At 54.1% G+C, this 21,288-nt stretch overlaps 6 protein-coding genes across 6 annotated transcripts; 3 read left to right on the top strand and 3 right to left on the bottom strand.

Moving 5' to 3' along the window:
- Positions 1–227: 227 nt before the first annotated feature.
- J4E88_003882 (uncharacterized protein) lies at positions 228–3,441 on the top strand (the record flags this gene model as incomplete). Its single annotated transcript, XM_049397530.1, has 3 exons — positions 228–322; positions 377–592; positions 648–3,441. The coding sequence occupies 3 exons, from the start codon at positions 228–230 to the stop codon at positions 3,439–3,441; spliced, it is 3,105 nt and encodes a 1,034-aa protein (XP_049256918.1).
- Positions 3,442–5,673: 2,232 nt separating this feature from the next.
- J4E88_003881 (uncharacterized protein) lies at positions 5,674–7,192 on the bottom strand (the record flags this gene model as incomplete). Its single annotated transcript, XM_049397529.1, has 2 exons — positions 5,674–6,658; positions 6,741–7,192. 2 exons carry the CDS (start codon positions 7,190–7,192, stop codon positions 5,674–5,676), a joined length of 1,437 nt encoding a protein of 478 aa, XP_049256917.1.
- A 339-nt stretch (positions 7,193–7,531) lies between these two features.
- J4E88_003880 (uncharacterized protein) lies at positions 7,532–8,080 on the bottom strand (the record flags this gene model as incomplete). The annotated part of the gene is made up of 1 exon (XM_049397528.1): positions 7,532–8,080. One exon carries the CDS (start codon positions 8,078–8,080, stop codon positions 7,532–7,534), a length of 549 nt encoding a protein of 182 aa, XP_049256916.1.
- A 3,016-nt stretch (positions 8,081–11,096) lies between these two features.
- J4E88_003879 (uncharacterized protein) lies at positions 11,097–13,660 on the top strand (the record flags this gene model as incomplete). The annotated part of the gene is made up of 2 exons (XM_049397527.1): positions 11,097–13,509; positions 13,560–13,660. 2 exons carry the CDS (start codon positions 11,097–11,099, stop codon positions 13,658–13,660), a joined length of 2,514 nt encoding a protein of 837 aa, XP_049256915.1.
- A 2,926-nt stretch (positions 13,661–16,586) lies between these two features.
- Positions 16,587–17,766, bottom strand: J4E88_003878 (uncharacterized protein; the record flags this gene model as incomplete). Its single annotated transcript, XM_049397526.1, has 3 exons — positions 16,587–17,441; positions 17,521–17,671; positions 17,738–17,766. The coding sequence occupies 3 exons, from the start codon at positions 17,764–17,766 to the stop codon at positions 16,587–16,589; spliced, it is 1,035 nt and encodes a 344-aa protein (XP_049256914.1).
- A 2,662-nt stretch (positions 17,767–20,428) lies between these two features.
- Positions 20,429–20,930, top strand: J4E88_003877 (uncharacterized protein; the record flags this gene model as incomplete). The annotated part of the gene is made up of 2 exons (XM_049397525.1): positions 20,429–20,456; positions 20,587–20,930. 2 exons carry the CDS (start codon positions 20,429–20,431, stop codon positions 20,928–20,930), a joined length of 372 nt encoding a protein of 123 aa, XP_049256913.1.
- Positions 20,931–21,288: the final 358 nt, after the last annotated feature.

The raw sequence follows: 21,288 nt of genomic DNA, 5'->3' as shown, positions 1-21,288 counted from the left end.
TCGAAGGAAGTCGCGACCGGCCACCCAGTCACATGATGTGGTCCGTGCGAATCAACGCGAGGGACCTGGTGCAGTCTGGAGTTCTGGTGTTCGCCCATCCATCATCGCGAACGACGCGCGCCGCGCATTCACGAGCAGATCCACCATTGCGCCTGGCACACAGCTGAATCCACGCATGCGTCGCGCCCCGTGCCCGAGCAGTCCCGAGTAAATGCGACAGCCGCACCATGGCCCCAAACAAACCAGAGGAACAATCTGTCGAGCGCACCCAAGAACATGAAGACTTCCTGAATACCTTGGCCGAATACCACGAAAAGCGCGGGTGGGTTTTGTTCTTTGTCTCGCCGCAATGAGCGCATATTGACCCGACGTGTAGCACTGTCCTAGATCGCGAACCCAAGGTCGGGAGCCGGCACATTGACCTGTTGCGACTCTACAAACGCGTTAATGAAGAGGGAGGGTACGATAGGGTTTCAGATACCAAAAACAACAAGCTTGCGTGGCGCAAAATCGCGACTGAGTTCCTGCCCAAGAGCCCCAGCATCACAACCCAGGCCTTTTTGGTGAAGACCGCCTACTACAAGAACCTTGCGTACGTGAATCGTGAAAGACAACTTTGCGCCTACCACTGCTGACGCCTGCTCTAGCGCCTACGAAATATCCACCGTTCACAAGCGCGAACCCCCACCGCCCGAAATCCTCGAGAACGTATCTGCAAAGGGTGGAGACCTGCTCAACCGGACTGTCGACAACTTCTTCCCCACCAGTAATAGAGAGGCTGAACGATTAAGGGGAGAGGAGGACTCCGACTCCGAAGACGACGTCGAGAAGACACCCAAAGACGACAAGATGGACGTGGACGAGCCCGGTAGCCTTGGGCGGTCGACCAGATCCCTCCGCCATGCGCCGCCGCAGCGAGTGCTCTTCCAGCCCGAGTCTTCAACCCGACAGACGCGCCAATCGACAGGCCATCTGACTTCGGCGCAAGCCAACGGCTACGGCACCAGCGGAGCAGCCATGACGATCGCGAACTACGAGCCACGGACCGCCGTACCAGCCACCATGAAGCCCGTCGTTACCCCGTCCAACTCCCTCGATACCTACATACAGTCGCGCAAGAAGTACATCCTCAACAAGAAGAACAGGCCGGTGCCGCTCAAGGGCATGATGCTGCCCGGTACTGGCTTCTCAGGGCCCAGCATATACATTCGCGCTTTGAACGCGTTGCGGTCAAAGGAGCCTGAGGAGGAGGCATACGCGCTGCACCACCTGGTCAAGATCTCGCACGAGCGAGGAGACAAGTACCGATTCGATCAGTTCCCGGGACTCGCAGATGCACTCATCGCCAAGGTCATTGACGTCTCCACATTGTTCTTCGATGTGAACTGGGACATTTCATATGTCGAGGAGGACTTTACTCAGCCGCAAACCCTGAACGGACTGACCGGCACCCGCGACCTGTTGCAGCGCATCAAATATCTCCGCCCACTCGACATGCACGACAATCTCCTACCCGAGCAATCCGCAAAGGCCCTCACCATGATCAACGAGGCTGCGCTCATCATTCGCAACATGGTCATGCTGAAAGAGAATGCCATCTTCGCGGCCTCTGTGCCATCCATACAAGACATGATCGTTATCGCACTCAACTTGCCCCGCCACTCCACCATCGTGGAGCTACAGCATTACGCCCTAGAGATCGCCGAGCAGCTGACAAAGTACTGGATATTGGACTCGCAAAGCCCGCTGTATCGCTCTTTGCTCGCCCAAGTGGATTCCGACGACCGTGGCCGCATTATCACATCGTTGAGAGCACTCGCCCGAATAGCGATGAACCTGGAGGCTACAAACAAGCTCTCTGACGTGCCAGTCAAGACCCTCAAGTCAATCTGCGACTGGCTGCTAGTAGAAGATGAAGATCTGCGCATAGCATGCCTGGACTTCCTCTATCTCTTCACTGGTTTCCCCGACAACGTTGAGACGCTTGTACACGAAGTTGACATTGAGGGAGTAGCAAAGCAACTGGTACGCTTGCTACAGTACGGTGCAATTGCATACGAAGAACGAAGGAGTGCCGCCAAGACAGCAAAGACCTCTGCACCCCCAGAGAATGCGCCTAAGCTCTCGTCTGCAATCATAGACCATCTCGTGACGCTTGATGAGCCAGAGCGTAGCTCGCAATGGCTCAAGACGTGTTTCGAAGAGGACGCTACTGGCGAGATTACTCAGATCCAGCTCTGGTCGGCCTACAACGCAGCCTTCTCAGAACACATGACGAATAATCCGGCTTCTTTCAAGGCGCTGATGCCAGCTAAGGACTTCATCACGAATGTATCGACGACGTTCGGTGGCGCCTCCGCTCAGGTGTTGACCGTGGGTGGGCAGCCAAAGTATACCATAAGAGGCATACGGCCACGATCCGTACCAGTCGACCCAAGCACCAAGAGGCCGTACATGCGCTGCTGCTGGCATCCACCGAGCCTCCTGAACGGCCATGCCGACTCCAAACATTCGACAGCCAATATCGAGTGCGGAGAGTTCGCTTCCGGAGCGCGCTCCATGTGGGAACACGTTGTCAGTGTCCATCTCCAAGTTCCTCGCGATCAGGAAACCGGACAGTGGCTGCTTGAGCCAAAGCTAGACATTAAGGACATTGTCAATATCGAGAACGGCGACACCCCAGAAGCGACGAAATACTACTGTCACTGGGGCGGCTGCACTCGATTCTCGCCTGACGGCACGGAATCCGCGTTCGAGGCTGGACAGCATGTCAAGACGCATTTGCCTGATACGAGTATCAAGCAGGCCATCCACGCGAAACACAACCGCACGCCTTCAGAGTCACGGCCCTTGACTTCTTCCGCACAAGCACGGCATGAGAACTTCCAGCCCCAATTTGGACAACCGGTCGGGTTGGGTAGCTTGGGTATGGGTGGGCGACACCAAAGTTCATCGACCAGCTCCGCAAGCAGATATGGCGGTCGAGATGATGCAGCAGGAGCGCAATCGGCACCCAACTTCCGCTACTACAACACGGCAACCGACGATACGAACGATGCCGCCGGCCTTCCCCTGTCCTCTGTCCTCGTCCTTCGCAACCTTGCTCGGCAGCTCAACAAGATTCCGCCGCCAACCACTGTCACCGACATTACCTCGCCATCCTCCCCAGCCCACAAGCGGACATTTAGCGCCAGTGAAGGAAGCCCCGAAGCCGCCAGACGAGCCACAGCCGGCGGCAAGAAGCCACGTCTCAGCGACGCAGCAGCGGAACAAAGACGAGAGAACGAAGAGAAGGAGGAAGAAGAAGCCAAGAACGCTGGATGGGTCCCCCGCATCTTTGCTCCGCTGCGGGACCAGATCGCCTTCACAGCGAGCCATAATCTTACTCTCCGGAACTATGTCGGCGGTCTACTCAAGGCCATCGCTGAAGGTGGTGGTTAGATGTCGTAGTATGTGTTTGTAAAGCCCTTGCTGCGTGGCGTTGGTGAGGTTGCAAAAGGCTGTTTCCGCTTTCTTCTGTATGAGCGATACGGTATTGTTTGGAGTTTACTACATTTGTGCTCAGGGGAGTGTACGCTTAGATATCTGGGTAGTTTTATGATACCGCTTCGACTGATGAGTCGGGTGTCGGCAAGTTTGTTACTTATTACTTCAAGCAAGTGAGTTCACGTTATCATAATTCCTTTGACACGCTTATCATCCGTCAGTACCGTACATGGCGATTGCGCGTTCTTTGGGGGTATGGTTTTGACCTCGGGAATTCGTGTGACACGCTGACGCTAAAGCCGCCGCTGCCTGCCCATCCCACAGTCATGCTTTCCTGCCCTCCAGACTGAGATCTAAGACACCTCTTAACTAATCGGGGCTCTCACACACGACCAACAAGCTTAGGCGAAGCGCCGAGGAACCGACAGTAGCTTCAAGATACGATGCGGATAAGATTCTAGTGAAGGATCAATAGTGCTGAGTACAACCAAGCCGGCTGAATCTACTTCAAAGTGCTTCACAGCATAGAGGCGTTTTCTCGGCAGGTTGGGTGGTGTAGCGGCAGTTGCACAAATTCTGATCGGTACAGTCTTTGTCTTGAGGCAGGTTGGCTTCTATTGGTTGGCGCACATGGTCCCGCGAAGGTTTCTGGTCGAGTCTAGGTAAAGGTGGGTGGAATGTACGGTTCGCTACCCAGATACCGCCTCCCTTCTCCACACCTTCTCCGCGCCCATTACAGCGCGTTTGCATGGCTTCGATGGTTACAATGACCGCAATGATAGGCCAGCTAGATAACGAAAGAGAGGGGTGTAGAGAAACAGTGGCGCATATTGTGAGAGCGTTTGCGCACGCGGCGCTCGTGTGCCACTTCAGTCAGCCGGAGAAGAGGGTATGCGACGGCTGCGGTCATTGAAGCCTACCTTGGTTCACATCCCTTATTCAAGTCCCTTCTCTTACATACTTGGTATATAACCTTGCTGTGGGTTATCCAGCCAAGGCTTGTCATACACTTGGTGCTGGGCATACAGAGATATAGGTATAGACTTACCAGCCGCTTATCCGACTCAAAGATGGCGACTTACATCGGTACGTACTCTTCCTTCGATTAGGCTGCAAGCCCTGGGCTATGCCGCGCAAAAGACGAATGCGTAGAAAATATTGAAAGACGTGGCAGTCCTGGGGGCTACCATAGACTTTATACATCCCCTGACAGATCCACATCCCGGTCGCATCACCCCAGATGCTCCGCACAAGGATCCGATCCTGCACATATCACACCACTTGACTAACCATCCCAACGCAGAACCCCTCGCGCACCTCCTCACCGGCAACGCAACCTACCGCACCGATACCACAGCCCTCGACCCCAACGCCTTCACACTCCTCGCCCAAGGTCAAGCTCCCGACATTCTCTGGATCGGCTGCGCAGACAGTCGCATCCCAGAGACAACCGTATGCCACTGCAAACCCGGCGAGATCTTTGTGCACCGCAATATAGCGAATACAGTGCATCCAGATGATCTATCCGCGGCGAGTGTAGTAGAATATGCGGTCGTGCATTTGAAAGTCAATAAAGTAGTTGTCTGCGGTCACACCAAATGTGGAGGGGCGAATGCGGCTTTGGGAGATGACGATTTGGGGGGTGTTTTGAATAAGTGGCTGGGGCCTGTTCGAGAGTGAGTCCACTTTTCGTCAATTACCTTGCTCTCTGAGAGCATGTGGGGAGAGGATCTGGTGGGGCGAACGCGTGTTCGCAGGATCAGTATCCTGGACTTGGAAAGCTACCGTACTAACAACACCAACAGACTCCGTCGTAAACACAAAGTCGAGTTGGAGGGCCTTCCCAACGATGATGCGAGGGCGGCGCGCGTTGCTGAGCTTAACGTGCAGCAGTCGATTGAGGTGCTCAAACAGCATCCGGCTATTAAGAGAGCGGTTGTGGAGCGTGGGCTGTCGCTTCATGGGCTTATTTATGATATTGGAGCGGGACAGTTGAAGATCTTGGAGGAGGTGGGTATGAGAAAGGTGAATGGACACTAAAGTCAAGCTTGCAGGTGTGATAGAGGCGTTTGGATGATACAGGGTTATCACGGCGGTCATGGTCATGGTCTGCTTTTACAGAGGTTTCGGTTTCGGTTTTGGTACTATAGCATCTGAAAGTTATCATAGTTATTTGGGCCGACATGCTCAAAAGCCCTCCTTCTCCTCAAAGTACTTCCTTGTCTCATACACCGACATGAAGGGAATAACGAACACAGGATGCACCGCCCTCACCGCATCGCCCTCATCCCAGACCTTATCCTCGCCATCATAACGACCCTCCATCTTCCAATGGAAAGGTGCACCAAAAGTACCCGTACCAAGAGTCTTGTTTACATTCTCATCATAGGCATATTTGTGCTGTACCGCACTCAGCCCAGCCAGATTGTAGCAGGTGTGATATGCATCTGCGCCTTTCCCAGGCTTGTCCCTCAGTCCACCCTTGTTCTCTTGACATGCGGCTAAGATGTAACGACCAAGTGCGCCGCGGTTCCATAGCCCTGTCGTGGTCGCAGCTTCGGCAATAGACCAACAGCCGCCGATCCAGTGGGAATAGCAGCCGTCGACGAGCTTGTTTGTGCGGCCATTGTATCCACCTTCTGGTGTGCATTGGCGCGACGATAGCCAGTAGATCAGCATGTTGACGTCTAGGTACTTGTGAAGTGTCTCTTTTGGTGGGCCGAGGATGGCGAGACTGCCTAGTCCACAGAATGCGTAGGCTCCGTGAGCTTCGTTGCCTGGAGCTGCGGAGATGCCGCCATCCCAGGATTGGCATTTTGAGATCCACGCTCCTAGACCGTCTGTGAAGGTAGTGAAGCCTTGTTTTCGTACTGGTGCATCGGGTGGTAGCTCGAGAGGGAGGTTGAGGAGGGATAGTACGACTAGGGCGCAATAGGCACCGCGAATGTCTTCTTCGCCGCCTGCGCACATGGTAAAGCCTCCGTCTGCTTGCTTCATCCGACCCAAGAAGTGCCATAGTGTTTTGCGGTTGATCGTCTCATATGATTCCTTTCCGCCGACCGTGGCGAGTGATAGCACTGAAGCGTATGTACAGGCAAGATGAGCGTATTGTCCATAGCCACCTCCAAATCCTCCGTCCGGATGTTGGGCCAGGGAGGCGGTGTGTGGTGTTCTATGTGCTATCAGAACAGGTACGGCTGAAGTCATGTATTGGAATTCTTGTGCAAAGGGATTTTCGAATTGGAAAGACCTACGTTCTGTTGTAGTCGGATATGTCAGACCCCAATGCGGTCAGGCCTTGCAGAGACCAGTAGATGATCCATGGTCGCGCAGCATCCAGTGCGGCAGCGCGTGCCGGCCAGTCATCAAGTTGTCCTTCTAAGAAGTAGGCGTGCTTCCGTCGCTGCAAGCTCGGTATGCCAGAAGCGTTGAGTGGGAAATTGTTGGGGTTGCCTTCCAAGAAAGGTAATATGGCCTTGGACGTTTCTTCATCCGCTTCCGATGTGTCCGTCACAAGTGAGTCCCTGATTGGTATTCTTATACTCTCCAGGTAAGCAATGTTCGCTTGCTCTTCCATGGTAGCGGTTCCCATATCTTCGTAATCGCTGTCCAGCTCCTCGTCTGAAAGCTCTTCAATCCGTTCTGATCCGGGAATAATCTCCTCTAAGCGGGAGGCAGGAGCTGAGGGACGCAGTGGCAGAGCCATCCTTTTTACCTGCACGTCGTGGCGTCTCAATATTGAGCGGTACACGACTGGGCATCCGTGAGTGGCTGGCGCGTATGATGACTTTTAGCAAGGGTTGCTTAGTATTGTTCGAGTGCAGGTGCAACGTCCAGATATGGTATGGGTATCACGGTACGCGCTCGCATAATGTGGCCAACATTACGTGAGTTAATGACTGCTCTTTGTTGTTGCAAATGCTACTCAGGTACAGGAAAGAAAGAGTGGAGCACGTGGGGAGTGATCAGATTGAGTGCTAGCTGGCTTGGCGACAACTGCTATCGATAGGGAACCATCCCATCTTGTTCTCCATCGAGACACAACTCAATCCGAAGAACGCACTCCAGCCATCCCAGCAAGTTCCTCGCCGACCGCCTCGCCCGCAAGCTTCAGTGGCTTCGATTCCTGCAGAACAAACAGCATGCGCGTCCAGTCGGTCTTGCTGTGGTTGATCCACTGATGCATCGTTCCACGCTGGATCGCAACGTCACCCCGCTTCATCAACCGCTTCTCGCCGCTGTCTAGTAGACATTCGACCTCGCCCTCGAGCACGCAGCCGTAGTCCAAGCTCACAGTCCGGTGCATCGTGCACGCTGTGTCCGGGGGGATGTCGACGTGACGGAGAACCGTGCCACCAGAGACGACGAGGCCTGGGGCGTCCTTGAGATAATTGCCGTATACATCGAGATCTTGGTCGTCGTTCATTTCGACGGGGAAGCCTTTGGTGGTGAAGCTGAGGGCGAAGGCGATGCCGTCGTCGTTGGCTTTCATCTTGCTCTCCTCGTTGAAGGCTTTGCTGAACACGGCTTTGCCTTTATCATCATGGGCCGTGATGTAGCGGTGGATCTTGGGCAGCGCGCCGATGTGTGCCATGGTTGAGGTCTTCTAGAGTGTTGTGAAGTTTGCTCGTTCGTGATGATTGAGTGGTGTTGAAGGTGAATCTGGCAATCACAACACTTGACTAGGTCGCGCCTTCTATCTCGCCAGAATGGAAGTGACAATTGACATGCCCCACGAGAGTCTCAGATATACTGCTTCACTCTCTCTGCGGGTTACACGAGGTACGGGAGATGCGCGTGGAGCCGAAGGCCGGCTGCGGATCCACATATCCAACTTCCCGTACTCCGCCATCTACGGCTCTTGAGTAGGCGTCATTGCATCAACAATAGCCTGAGTTGTAGAGTTTCGTCTCGCTGCAGTTCAGGGTTCGGTATGTATATTGCCGCCACATCGTTTATACGCAACAAGTTTCGGCATCTGCAAAGCTAGTAAGCTGGCCAAGTGGTGAACACATACAGCTGAGAAGGATGGAATGAATCATATCGATATATATATGTATCCCCAGAGTTCCATTCGCTATGGTTTTGACTTCCTCAAACGGGAAACATGTCGCATCACAGTGCACGCCTGAACTTTAGTCAACTAGTCCGCGTTCAGGATGATATCTTGATCGCAAGCTCTTGGTATGCATCTGGCTATATGTAGATATCCGTCTTGGCCAAAGCAACAATGTAACCCAAGCAAAGATCGCTACACAGCGCAGTCAGTGATACCAGTGGGACATGGTTCAGTGACAGGCAGCACAAACGTATCTACAACAAATGAACTAGGCTTGGATAAGACCGTTCGCGCTGTGTCGATGCAGGCCAGTCGTTTGGCCCTGGGCTCATGCTGAGCTGACATCACTGGATTTCCTGGACTATGGTTCAGATGCGCAATTACTGCCCCTTACACAGGGTGAGAACTTTGCATGACCTGGTCAGCAAAGTTTTGTCGAATGAAAGCTTGAATGGTGTTGTAATGGCCGACAGACCGTGACGTTCTCTTATCGAGTGAACCAAACTCTGGCTGCCGCGTGTACGGAAAGAGCGCTCCAGCACACCGCGACTTCCTTCACGTCACAAACGGAGCAAAACTTTGTCGCAATCGCTGCTTTTCTGTTATTACATCGCCACTTCTTCTTGTGCTCACTACAATTCCCTCAAACCCCTGCTCTCATTCCATTTGTTTCTACTGCATGGCGCTACTTGCGTGGTCTTACACCCGTCACCACCTCTAGTGCTACTCCATACTCACGAGACGGGGAAGAATGCATCCCACAAAGTACCCAAATGCCTCATCCAATCTCCTCAACTGTCAAAGCTAAAGAGATCAACCGGTCACTCTCTTATCGAGTGCGGGGATGTTCCCCAACCTGTCGCCTTTCCCTTTCGTACTCTGCGCAAGTCGCAAGTCAAACCCAGTCAATAGGAAGACAACGTTGCTCGCGTCATACGGAGACCCAACATGCGGCCGCCTCGCCTATGGTACGCCCTGAGAATGTTGGACAAAGAAACGTCAGCAAGGCCGTACAGTAGCACAACGCTATCCACTCCCCATGACTTCGGATGATGGTGGCTTGCGTGGCTACTGACCTGTTAAATTGTGGGTGCGACACTGCAGAACCACGCAGATCTTGCCGAAAACGTGGAGGCATCTCTAAGACTTGGGAAGCATTCAACTACAGTATACTTCAAACGAAAGTAAAACGAAACAGATGGCAGAGATGGTCACGAGCACTATGACGAATCTCGGCATGCCACAGCAAGAGTGATACCAATGTAATACGCCCACCAGTAAGACCAGGGGCGCTATCCTGTCAAGCTGTCGCTGCTCAAACGGCGATATGCGGGCAGGGCATGACAGGATGCACAATACTTGAAACGGCTGCCATGGACGAGAATCCGGATGCAAGACACGGCGCTCAGTAGTACGATCGGAAGCGATGTTACGCAGAAGGCGCTCGGCATGCCAGGGTAACGATGAGCGCTTGCCAACGCGAGGAACCGCCGGCGAGTGGGCACCGCGCGTGGAGGCAGGTATGGCGCTCATGCTGCGGATGGCCGAGGACTCTGGAATGTATGATGACGGCGGGACAAGTTGCGAGGCATCCTCGGACGTGTCGGTGAGTCTGGACGTCGACGGCGAAGTGCCGTTATAGAGTCGCAGGCCGGGCCATGCCAGTGAGGCAAATACGGACAGCCCTGGTCCATGGTAGTATCCGCGACTTTGTCAACCATTTGTCGCAGTCTATATTCTTAGATCCACCGACGGGCGCCAGTAGCGCAGGCCGGTTCGCCTGGCTGCATGTTGAACAGCTCGTTCGAGAGGTGAAGGTGGACGATCCAGCACGGGCATGAGGGGTGGATATAGCCCACGGCGTCGAGTATAGGCTGTCTTTGCTTGTTGCGGCATCCCCAACGCTCCCCTCCACACCCTGATGCTACCTACCGGACCCCGAGTCTAACGCTTATCGGCACTATCGCAGGAGGGGTCATTGTGCTCGATAGGCGACAGCTGATCCGAGAGAAGAGCGATATTGCGACACACTGGCCTGCATCGCCGTCTCACTGGCTGCTGCAGGGTGAGGCGTCAGCTTGCGTGGGTTCAGTTAGCCAGACGACAGCCAGACCGAGAGGCGGAGCTGGCTAAGGACACCTGTGGAGCGTCTCGGCGGGCGAACACAATTCGGTTCTGTCGTCGCTCAACGATCTGCTCACTAGAGGCGCCTCTCCACGATAGTTGAGCACCCTCTCGCTACCCGCACACCACCCAACGCGCCCGTCTGGGAACCCTCGTGCACGTCGGCGCTGGTCAGGGTTTTCTTTGACCTCGATTGCGAATCGCGCGGTCCGCTGCAGCGCTTCTGGCGCTATCCTAACCAAGTGTAGGACTAGACGAGCCATTGGTGTGTGGGGCTGGGACTTGCATACAAAAAGCGGTGTACGCGTCTTGGCATCATCCTCCTACACTCTGGTCGGCCCATCGCCCGCCCGCTTACCTTCACCGCTTACTATCAGCTCGAAGAGGCTGAGAACACTCGAACCCCATTTTCACTCTCCGTGCAAACATGGAGAACCAACACATCGACTTTGACGGGGCCATTTACGGCGTGGACGGTGCCTTTGACCCTTCCTTCGACCCGAACAGACAAACCTACAACTTCTCCCAGACGTGGCCGCTGCCAATCTCACCCGGCAGTATGACACAACAACAGCAGCACCACGATGCCAGCCAGCAGCAGCAGCAGCAGCAGCACTCGCATCACCAGCATCAGCACCCACACCAGCAGCGCCGCATTAACAACGCGGCCGCGTCTACCGCGCACAACTCGCACCCGAGCACGACGAGCATGGCACCTCTCCACATGGGTCTCGGCTTTCCCGCGGCCATGCAACCGATGAACCCCATGTTGGCCACTTGGATGAACATCAACACGGATGGCTTTGGGCAGGATAGCTATGGACAGGGCTCAATGGGAATGGGCACGGAATTCAGCACATACGGAGGGCCTCTGCAGACGTCGCCTGTCGAGTTCGGCATCAACCCGCACATGATGAACTCCATGTCCATGGCGCCCATGAACTTCATGACCACAACCAGCATGGACGGGCTACCCACCCTGACTACTGCGCCCTTTACGATGCAAACGATGAACGATTTCCAGCAAGAGTTCACTCACCTCGGCAGCGCGCCCGCCGAATACACCGCTCACTCAAATCCCAGCGTTGGCACTGGCTCACCTGGTGAGAACTGGATGGAGATCCGTTCGCTCTCCAGCAGCGACAACGGCTGGGTCGACGTCGGCCTCGGCCACGGTCACCGCAACTCTTACGACTACTCGGATAGCTCTGCCATCATCTTCAACCCAGCCCAGTCACTCCACATCCGCACCGGCTCGAATTCGTCAAACTCGAACCACTCCGACGTGCCACCGTCAGCACACTCCTTCAGCAGTTTCGAGGAGATACAGTTCCCCATGCATTCTCCTCAATCAGAGAACAACTTGGAGCTTGTGCACTCGCATAGCCACTCCCACTCCCACTCCCACTCTGACAGCTGTAACCACACTCACGGGCTGCCGATGAGCGATCACGACTTCGCCAGCTACATCTCGCCTACCCAGTCCGTCAGCCCGCCCATGGCACGCGTCGAGCCCATCGTCATAAAACAGTCCTCGTCAAATACTGCGTCGCCAACCTCGTCAGCCGTCAGCTCACCGCCGGCTCGTCGCAGGAAATCACCCGCTACCGCGACCGCGACAGGATCGAAGCCTGCCAAGACCATCGTCAAGAAGACACCCGCCCACACCACCAAGAAGGACGCCACAGGCGAGAAGCGCGTCGGCAGGAGAAGGGGACCTCTCAGGCCTGATCAGCGACAGCAGGCTCACGAGATCCGCAAGCTTCGTGCATGCCTGAGGTGTAAGTTCCTCAAGAAGACCTGTGACAAGGGCGACCCGTGCGCTGGTTGCCAGCCATCCCACGCGCGTCTCTGGCAGGTCCCGTGCACGCGTATCGACATCAAGGATATTGCCTACTTCATGAAGGACTGGAAGGCCGACTACGAGCGTCACGTCAGCCTTGGTTTCTCTATCGGCAACATCAAGGGCTTCTCGACATCGGAGCGTCTGATCTACGTTACCCACGGCTACGGCCACTACCTCCCCATCATGGCCCGCGACGTCTACGTCCGTGATGAGAAGTGCTTCGGCGTTGACTGGCACGAGACCCTCAACGGTCTCCACTTCGAGATCAACACAGCCAAGCTGTCCGCCGGTATGGAGGGCATCTCCCGCGCGATGCTCTCTGACTACCTTGACCGCCACATCGACGGTGGTTTCGAGCAGTTTGTTGATGAGTACTTTGAGGGCACCTACTTTGTCACCGAGTTGTTGAAGACTGCCTACCGCTTCTACACTCGCGAGAAGCTTCCCGTCATCCGCAAGGCGCTCAAGCTTGTCCTTGCTTACAACCTGACTCTCCACGTCACCATGATCGAGGGTCTCGGCGACGAAGACAACACGCCTGGTAAGGTCGAGGACCAACAGTCCAAGTTCTCTGGCAAGACCATCGCACCTGTCATGATCAACTTCCAGGTCAAGTGTGCTCTTGCCGACATGTGGCGTGAGCTGCAGAAGGATGTTCTTGAGGAGCTCTCTTCGCTCTACCAGTCGGTCTACAGTGGCGACAAGTTGAAGAACTGGCCCACCATCTTCATGCTCGCTGCTATCCTCCTTGCTGTCTGGGAGTTGATCCAGTTCGACTGCAACTACCGCGTCCCCGACGTCGGTGCCGTCAACAAGTTCTGCGGTGAGATGGAGGGTACACCTGTTGGTGTCATTGTTGGTCTCTTCTCGGCCATCTCCCAGAAGCTTCCTTCCTTCACCGAGTGGGATTCAAGGAAACACCACCACCTCCTCGCCTCCAACCCCGCGGTCTGCGATGCCATGACCGAGGTCCGCGCGCACGTCACCAAATATGGTAAGTCTGACGTCCTTGCTACTCTCTACACCAACTAACGAACATTACAGAAACGTACCTCCGTTCAAGAAGTGACTGCAAGTTCGACCGTACCGACTTCGACTCATTGTCGAACAAGTTCCTCTCGAAGCTTGTCATCAGGGCCAACTAAGCCCTACCATAATATAATCACCAGGCTGCACATACTCTTCACGACCAATTGTTTACGCGCGACTCATCCACCGACAACCCTCTCAGCAGCCTGCTTTCACGGCACAACCCATATACATAGAACGACCCACGACTTATGTGTCCGATGTTTGCACGCATAACGGCTGACGACCCGACCTAAAATGATGAACGACCTGTCCTGCATTTCCTGCGATTCCCCGGTGTCCTATGGATGCCAAGTCAGCCCGCGATCGTGGAAACGATCAACGATTACGGCTTATCCTAAACTTCCCAACTACATCACGCTCACTACCCGGCGACACCGGAAACCAATATTCTTTCACCACAACAAATGAATTCATACGACTTTTATTGACCTTCTGAACGGAGACGGCTGCACGTATGATCTACGACAACGATCACGACTACTTGATTTTACAACACGAGCAAGCGAGGCAGAGCCGCGGACCGCTGGTCCTGTGTGTTCTTTGAACTGTTTATTTTTTTCCTGTTTCCTTTTTAGTTGTTCTTTGCAACATTGTTGGAGGGGTCCCTGGTATGGTGTCGCACTCCAACACTCCTGTGTTGTTGATGTCCAGCACCATGTCATCAACCTCTTAGCAAGCAGAACAAAGTCACCTTTTCATCTTCTTGACGATTGTGTTACTGGCATAGCGAGCGAGCAGGCTTTCTTTCTTTCCTTGAGGCTTCGAACATACTCCTCCGGCCCTTTCGGCACCTGTGTGCCGAAAGCTGTGAGTGAGGCGGATTTCTTTTTTAACTACTGAAAACAGAGTATGTATCTATCCATCATTGTCTTTATCGGGTGTATTTTGCTAGGCTATAGCAAAATCAAAACATGGGAATTATCAATATCGGTATTATCACTATTGCCTTCACATCTACACTGCTCTACATACATCGTGACTCGTATAGTACGTGAAGTTTTCTGAGCAAGGGTTCGTGTGACTCAATCGCACCGACTTCCCAGCCACTTCTACACCGCAACGGCAAAAGACTTTACAGAACCAACCCCCAATCTCCGTGCCTGCATTACATCGCCAACCCCTCGCACCCCACTTACCCAAAACAGCCAGAACGACAGGAACACTCCTTCCTACTGCAACTTGTGTTTCACGTTCAATGCAGCCCATGAAATCGCCGGACTACATCTCCGGCAAAACTCCGGCTAGGTCTCACTCGCGGGAAAAAAGAGACTGCTGCACCACACCGCCTTTCCCGCCCCTCGCTTCCGACACTACCCGCAGACGCACTATCCGTTAGGATGAGGTCCTCTGCCTCACGCTCAAACGCTTGAGAGAAGAGCGAGGAACAGGTTTGTTAATTTTGGCCCTCTGGAATGATCTACCCGGCCCCTTCCTTGTCGATCACGATCACGCCCGCTGACTAGCCGATCCGTCGCGACAACGGGTCATGAGCGTGCTTAGGCGAGAGTTTGTCAACAGGATAGGCCTGTCTTCTTGCTTGTACAGCGTGTAATCGTGTGGTAGTATAGAAACAGGCGTATGCTTGCGATCATTATGTGTGTAAAGTAGAGTTTAGACCTCCGTGGGCTAGATTTCTGCTTAGTTACTGTCTTACTGCGGGGTTAGAGTGTGTGTGGCGTTGTGTAAGTGTGTTAAGGCGTGTTCCCACATTCACCGGAAAGGGAACGCATGGTGATCTCATTTTTTTGGCTGGGTTCAAGTACACGCGGTTTCGTGTCTGAGGGACCGGGTTTCGTAGCCGGTTGTCTTGGGAGCGTGAGAACGTACGGGAATAAGTTCGACGTTGGGATTACGAGTATCCGTACTGATGTGATGTGGTTTAGCTACATCTCAACGTTTCATGCACGGATCTCGGTACACTATCTTGAGCTTGATCACCTCGCTACCTCTTTCTTGACATAGTTGTGCCGTCGAGGATTCTAGAAGGGAGTTTTCCCTGCGCCTTTTCTACCCGCCCATACCGAATTCCTCCTACCCAGCTACCACAAACCCCCCGAACCCCAATTTCCCACTTTCCCAAACTTCCATCTACCAGACACCATCCTCCCGCTAGAAGCAGCTAGAAACCTCGCCACCTGTGGGGCTAGCCCTACAGCCCAGCTCGAGAAAAAAGCAACGTATTGATGCGTTGTACAAACGACGCCCGCCAGACCGGCGTGGTGGCGCATGCAAGGTAATGTATCATGTACGCACTCCGGATGTACATACATTGGTCTCAACGGTTTTCCGAGGGGCTCGTCTCGAGATGTGTTAGCGGTGGGGGATGATTGGTAAGTGTGTGGTGGGAGACCAGTGGTGAACTAGTGGCGCGAACGCGGTGTGGTAGGTAGGGCGAGTAGGTCAGGTGAGGGCAGTGAGGTATGGGATTTGTAATGCCGATGGGGATGAAGATGGAAAGGCGTTGGGGAAGTTTTGGGGGAATTGGGGTTGCTTTTGGTGTCGTTGAACGGGGGAATTGAAACTGCTTTTTGCGTCGTTGGACGAGGGTTTGGAGGGGCGGTGTGTCGAGAATTAACATGGAGACGGGGATGAACAGTGACGTTCGTTCTTGTTGATGCTGAGAACTTGGGATTGAGGATGTTGAGTAGATGAAAGATACTAAGCCCTCGTGAGTGAAAGTTGCCGATCAGGTTGTGGGTAGAAGTAATGTCGGCCAAGACATTGGGCGATGTTGAGACATCGCTGCTCATACTCTGACATGCAACAGACTCTCACGTCCTGAAGAGCTACCGCGTGCAAAGGAACAACAGGGCAGGTACTTCGCAGGCTAAATCAATGCAACAATAAACGTCGACCAAGCTGTAAGGCATTGTAGACTTATAGATGTTATTTCCTTCCTTGAACGGGGTCAAGCTGATAGACCTATTGATGACGACTACATGGCGATTCCCTCAAACCACGATATCGAGACACCATTGTCTAGAAGCCCTGCCTGGCCTTCGGCACATAAACCTCCTCCAAATACTTCGCATCCTCATCACTGAGGTTGAAGTTGCTGTTGCGTACAGTCTCATCGATCCTCTCCTTGGAGCTCAACCCAATAATGGGGCAAACTCCCTTCTTAATCGTCCACGCAGTCGCTATACACGCCATGCTAACGTTGTTCTTCTTCGCCACCTCTTCCACACGCTCTATGATCTTCTTGTCAATGGCGTCTTCGCGGCCGTGCACAAGCATCTCGAGGAACTTGTCCGTCTCAGCGCGCTTGGAGGTGCGGTCACTCCAAGGCCGGGTAAGAGCCCCACGAGCGATCGGAGACCAAGGAATGAGGCCGACACCGGTGTCCTGGCAGTATGGAATCATCTCGCGCTCCTCCTCGCGGTAGATAAGGTTGTAGTAGTTCTGCATGGAGATGAATTTGTGCCATCCGTTGCGGTCGGCGATGTTCTGTAGCGTCTGGAACTCCCACGCTGCCATTGAAGATGCGCCTATGTAACGAACCCATCCGCGTTCGATCACGTCGTTGAGCGCTTTCATGATCTCTTCCCGGGGCGTACCGCGGTCCAACCGATGAATCTGAAGCACGTCGATGTAGGTGCCGAGGCGTTCGATGCTCTTCTCGACTGCATCGAAGATGTGCTTGCGGCTGAGGCCGACTTGGTTGACCATCTCGCCGTCATTGGTGGATACGCTCGCGATGCCCAGACTGGGGTCTTCCTCGACGACGCCGAAGTAGCATTTGGAGAGGAGGACGACTTTGTTACGCGGGATGTTGTATTGCTTCAACGCCTTTGCGATGATCTTCTCCGAGTGGCCGTGGGAGTAGATATCAGCCTGTCGCGTGTTAGCTCTGCAAGTTTCCCAGGTTTGTCGGCGTCCCAGTGGTATGAGGCCAAGAATTATGTAGGCTTACCGTATCCCAGGTGTTGATGCCGCTCTTGTATGCATGCTCGAGAAGCGGCAAGCTCTCAGCCTCGTCCAGGACCCACGGCTGCCACTTGGAACTACCGAAGCTCATGGCACCCAGGATGACTTTGGATACCTTGAGGCCGGACTTGCCCAAGCTGTACACCAGTCAGCGTTATTATTGCCGTGGCTGGTCCTTGGCCCAGCAATGGAGGTATTCGTACTTGACGTATTGCATCTTCTGATCTGCCATTGTTGCAATCGCTTGTGTTTTCGAGGTGTGTATCTTTCGTAGTGTGTAGCTCTGAAGCTGTTGTTCTGCACGGCGGGGCGATAGCTATATATTGGTGGTTGTCGCGGAGATGGTGGCGGAAGTAGCTGGAAAGACCGCAGGTTTAGTCAGATCAGACTTTAGGAGCTGTAAAATGGGTCCGAAGGTACTCTCTCCTCTTTGAAGATGTGGATTTGGTGCGACGTGCCACTGCAGTTCATGGAGTTAGCGGAAATAATGTTGGTGTATGGCGTCAGAAGTGGGGTCAACGGAAAGAAGCCGCGGTACATGAGCGTCGTGGCAGCAGCGCATGCTCTCGGCGTCGCAATGAAGCCGTTGGTCTTGCTGAGTACCAAGATGGCGACAACGACAGCAACAGCTGCAGCGATAGCAAGTGGATGTGTGTCGCAAAAATAAAAAGCTACAAGGGAATCACGGGAGACAAATATTGAGAAACTCTCAGCGCCCGTAGGCATGCTTAATGCATTGTTCAGGCTTTAACAGCCGTCGTGTAAACTATGAATAAGACTAGATCTCCCGCAGGTAGATCATCCCATGAACGCCCTGTCCCAGATATCATCGTGAACCGTCAATCATCAACCACCTACTGTCCACCACGCAGACGAAGCACCAAGTGGAGAGTAGACTCCTTCTGGATGTTGTAGTCTGAGAGCGTCCGGCCGTCTTCCAACTGCTTACCAGCGAAGATAAGACGCTGTTGGTCAGGAGGAATACCCTCCTTGTCCTGAATCTTGGACTTTACGTTGTCAATCGTATCGCTGGACTCGACTTCCAATGTGATGGTCTTTCCAGTAAGAGTTTTGACGAAGATCTGCATACCACCACGGAGACGAAGCACCAAGTGAAGCGTGGACTCCTTTTGGATGTTGTAATCGGAGAGAGTACGGCCGTCTTCCAACTGCTTACCAGCGAAGATAAGACGCTGCTGATCCGGAGGGATACCCTCCTTGTCCTGAATCTTCGACTTGACGTTGTCGATGGTGTCGCTGGATTCCACCTCAAGGGTGATGGTCTTTCCGGTCAGGGTCTTGACGAAGATTTGCATACCACCGCGCAGGCGCAGGACGAGATGCAGGGTGGACTCCTTCTGAATGTTGTAGTCGGACAGGGTGCGGCCATCCTCGAGTTGCTTTCCGGCGAAGATGAGGCGTTGTTGATCCGGAGGGATGCCCTCCTTGTCTTGGATCTTCGACTTGACGTTGTCGATGGTATCGGAGGACTCAACCTCAAGGGTGATGGTCTTGCCGGTGACTGGAGAGAGTTAGTAAGGATATTGGGTCATGGACAGCGACGTGGCAACTTACGGGTCTTGACGAAGATCTGCATACCTCCACGAAGGCGGAGGACGAGATGCAGGGTCGATTCCTTCTGGATGTTGTAGTCGGACAAGGTGCGACCATCCTCAAGCTGCTTGCCGGCGAAGATCAAGCGCTGTTGGTCCGGGGGAATGCCCTCCTTGTCCTGGATCTTGCTCTTGACATTGTCGATGGTGTCGGAGCTCTCAACTTCGAGCGTGATGGTCTTGCCGGTGACTGTGAGAGTGTTAGCAGCTGAGGCGCAGAGGCATAGCGGTGGCGGTGACTACTTACGGGTCTTTACGAAGATCTGCATGTTTGCGGTGTGCTGTGTGTCGGTGTGGATGTGGTGTTGGTTGGGTAGAACAGCTTATGAGTGGGCTGCAGGAGTGTGAGAGTGGTGTGAGAAGAAGGAAGAGAGGGGAGAGGCTGGTTTATATGCAGGCAGGCTGAGGCAGTGAGTGAGTAATGATGCGGCGAGAGCCCGTGCGCCAATCAGCAGCTGCGCACGGGAACATTCCGGCTGCTTCCACACACCGCAGGCAACGGGCCATTACTTGACCTCGCTGTTTGCCATCACTCGGCTTGTCTCTTCACGACGGTACCCAGTCCATTGTCTATTACCTCCTCACTGTGCTCCATCACCGTCGCGGCCGCCCTTCACTGCTACACCGCGCAGGTTCCCCGCTGGCCCACCGCCCGTTATCGCCTGGAGCCTGGACCAGCATGCGCCCGACATGTGACGTAGACGCCACCAAGGCAGCTGCGCCCTTGCCTCTGCGGTCCTCAACCGGCGCCTCCACGGCCGAAGACATTCCATGACACTCGCCATCCAGATCTTGATCAAACTCTGCATCCCGAGTCTTCACCTATCGCGTGGGCAGAGGCCGGCATTGGACACCAGAGTATGGATGCGCGATACGACGTTGCGATTACGGACCCGCTTACTCGCAGCACCCCGCATACCCGGCATGGGTCCGCCGAGCGATTCACCTTCCTGGCTTTCAAGTGGCGAGCATCGTCTAGCAAGCTTGAAATCGCGTAGAGAAGATTTCGACCAGGCAAGACTGTTGCGCGGCCATCGCGTAGGTCCCGTGGCGCGCGACCTTCCTCTTTGTGAAGGCGCGCTTTTGGCTGGTAGACTAAATCAATTTTGAGATGCGACAACGCATAGCTGCGAGACTATCTCGAATAACGTCGCATCATCTCGACGACAATACCGACAGTAAGTATCGAAAACGCCGCCCAGGCAAGCATCGACAACGAGAAATGTGATGTCACAATGGCGTCGCGGGGTAGGTCTCTGCCGTTAACGTGGCGCCATCATCATGGCCGGCTCACTATTGCAACACCGCAGTAACTTAGGAACCGCGAATACTTTACCCGACACCAATCTCAGTCATCGCGACATTCGAAATCACTATGACGACACCAACGCTCACGAACCCGTCCTTGACCGCTGCGATATGCTCGCTCGAACACAAAGCCTGGGCAGCGCTATGCAGTTCCGGCGCCGAACTCGTCCCGCTTCTCTCCAGCAATCCCGTCATGATCTTCCCGAGCGACCTCATCCTGACCTCTGTATCGTCCCCAACAGTCCACAACATGCTTCAAGGCCCCGACTTCAAGCCCTGGAAGTCATACAAACTCAGCCACGATGAAGTCGTTATACTGGGCAAGGACAGCGCGCTGATCTACTACCGCGTAGAGGCGACAAGGGACAGCGAGACGTTCAGGGCCATCTGCTCGAGCGCATGGGTGCTGGAAGGTGCTTCAGAGGGCGTGTCAGGCGATTGGAAGATGGCGCACCACCAGCAGACGCTGATCTAGGGACCTATGTTGCTCAGATACCATGTCTTGGGCCGTGGAGTTTGGGAGTCTTTGATACCCGTGGACAGTTCACATAGACTGCAGGCAGCTGGTCGCTGTAGAAGCGAGAACTGTGGGTCTCAGAATACGAGCACGCATACATCGCGGCGGTTGAACGCTCTGGCCTGCTACATATACTTAATTAAACTGCGGTACAATACTTCGAAGCTTACGACTCAATGCATCTCCACCTCAAATCACGAGGTTTGGGGTACTCCCGTCCTATAAACCTAAACGCGATAGCTCGAGGCATCTCCACATAGCGCGGGCGCATCGCTAGTGGCCGTCGAGTGACGTATGTGATCTTCCGAAGTTCCGT

The sequence above is a fragment of the Alternaria novae-zelandiae genome, assembly GCF_023758075.1.
Source record: "Alternaria novae-zelandiae strain BMP 2774 chromosome Unknown scaffold_6, whole genome shotgun sequence".
Taxonomy (NCBI): domain Eukaryota; kingdom Fungi; phylum Ascomycota; class Dothideomycetes; order Pleosporales; family Pleosporaceae; genus Alternaria; species Alternaria novae-zelandiae.
This window is presented reverse-complemented; position numbering and strand designations above follow the sequence as displayed.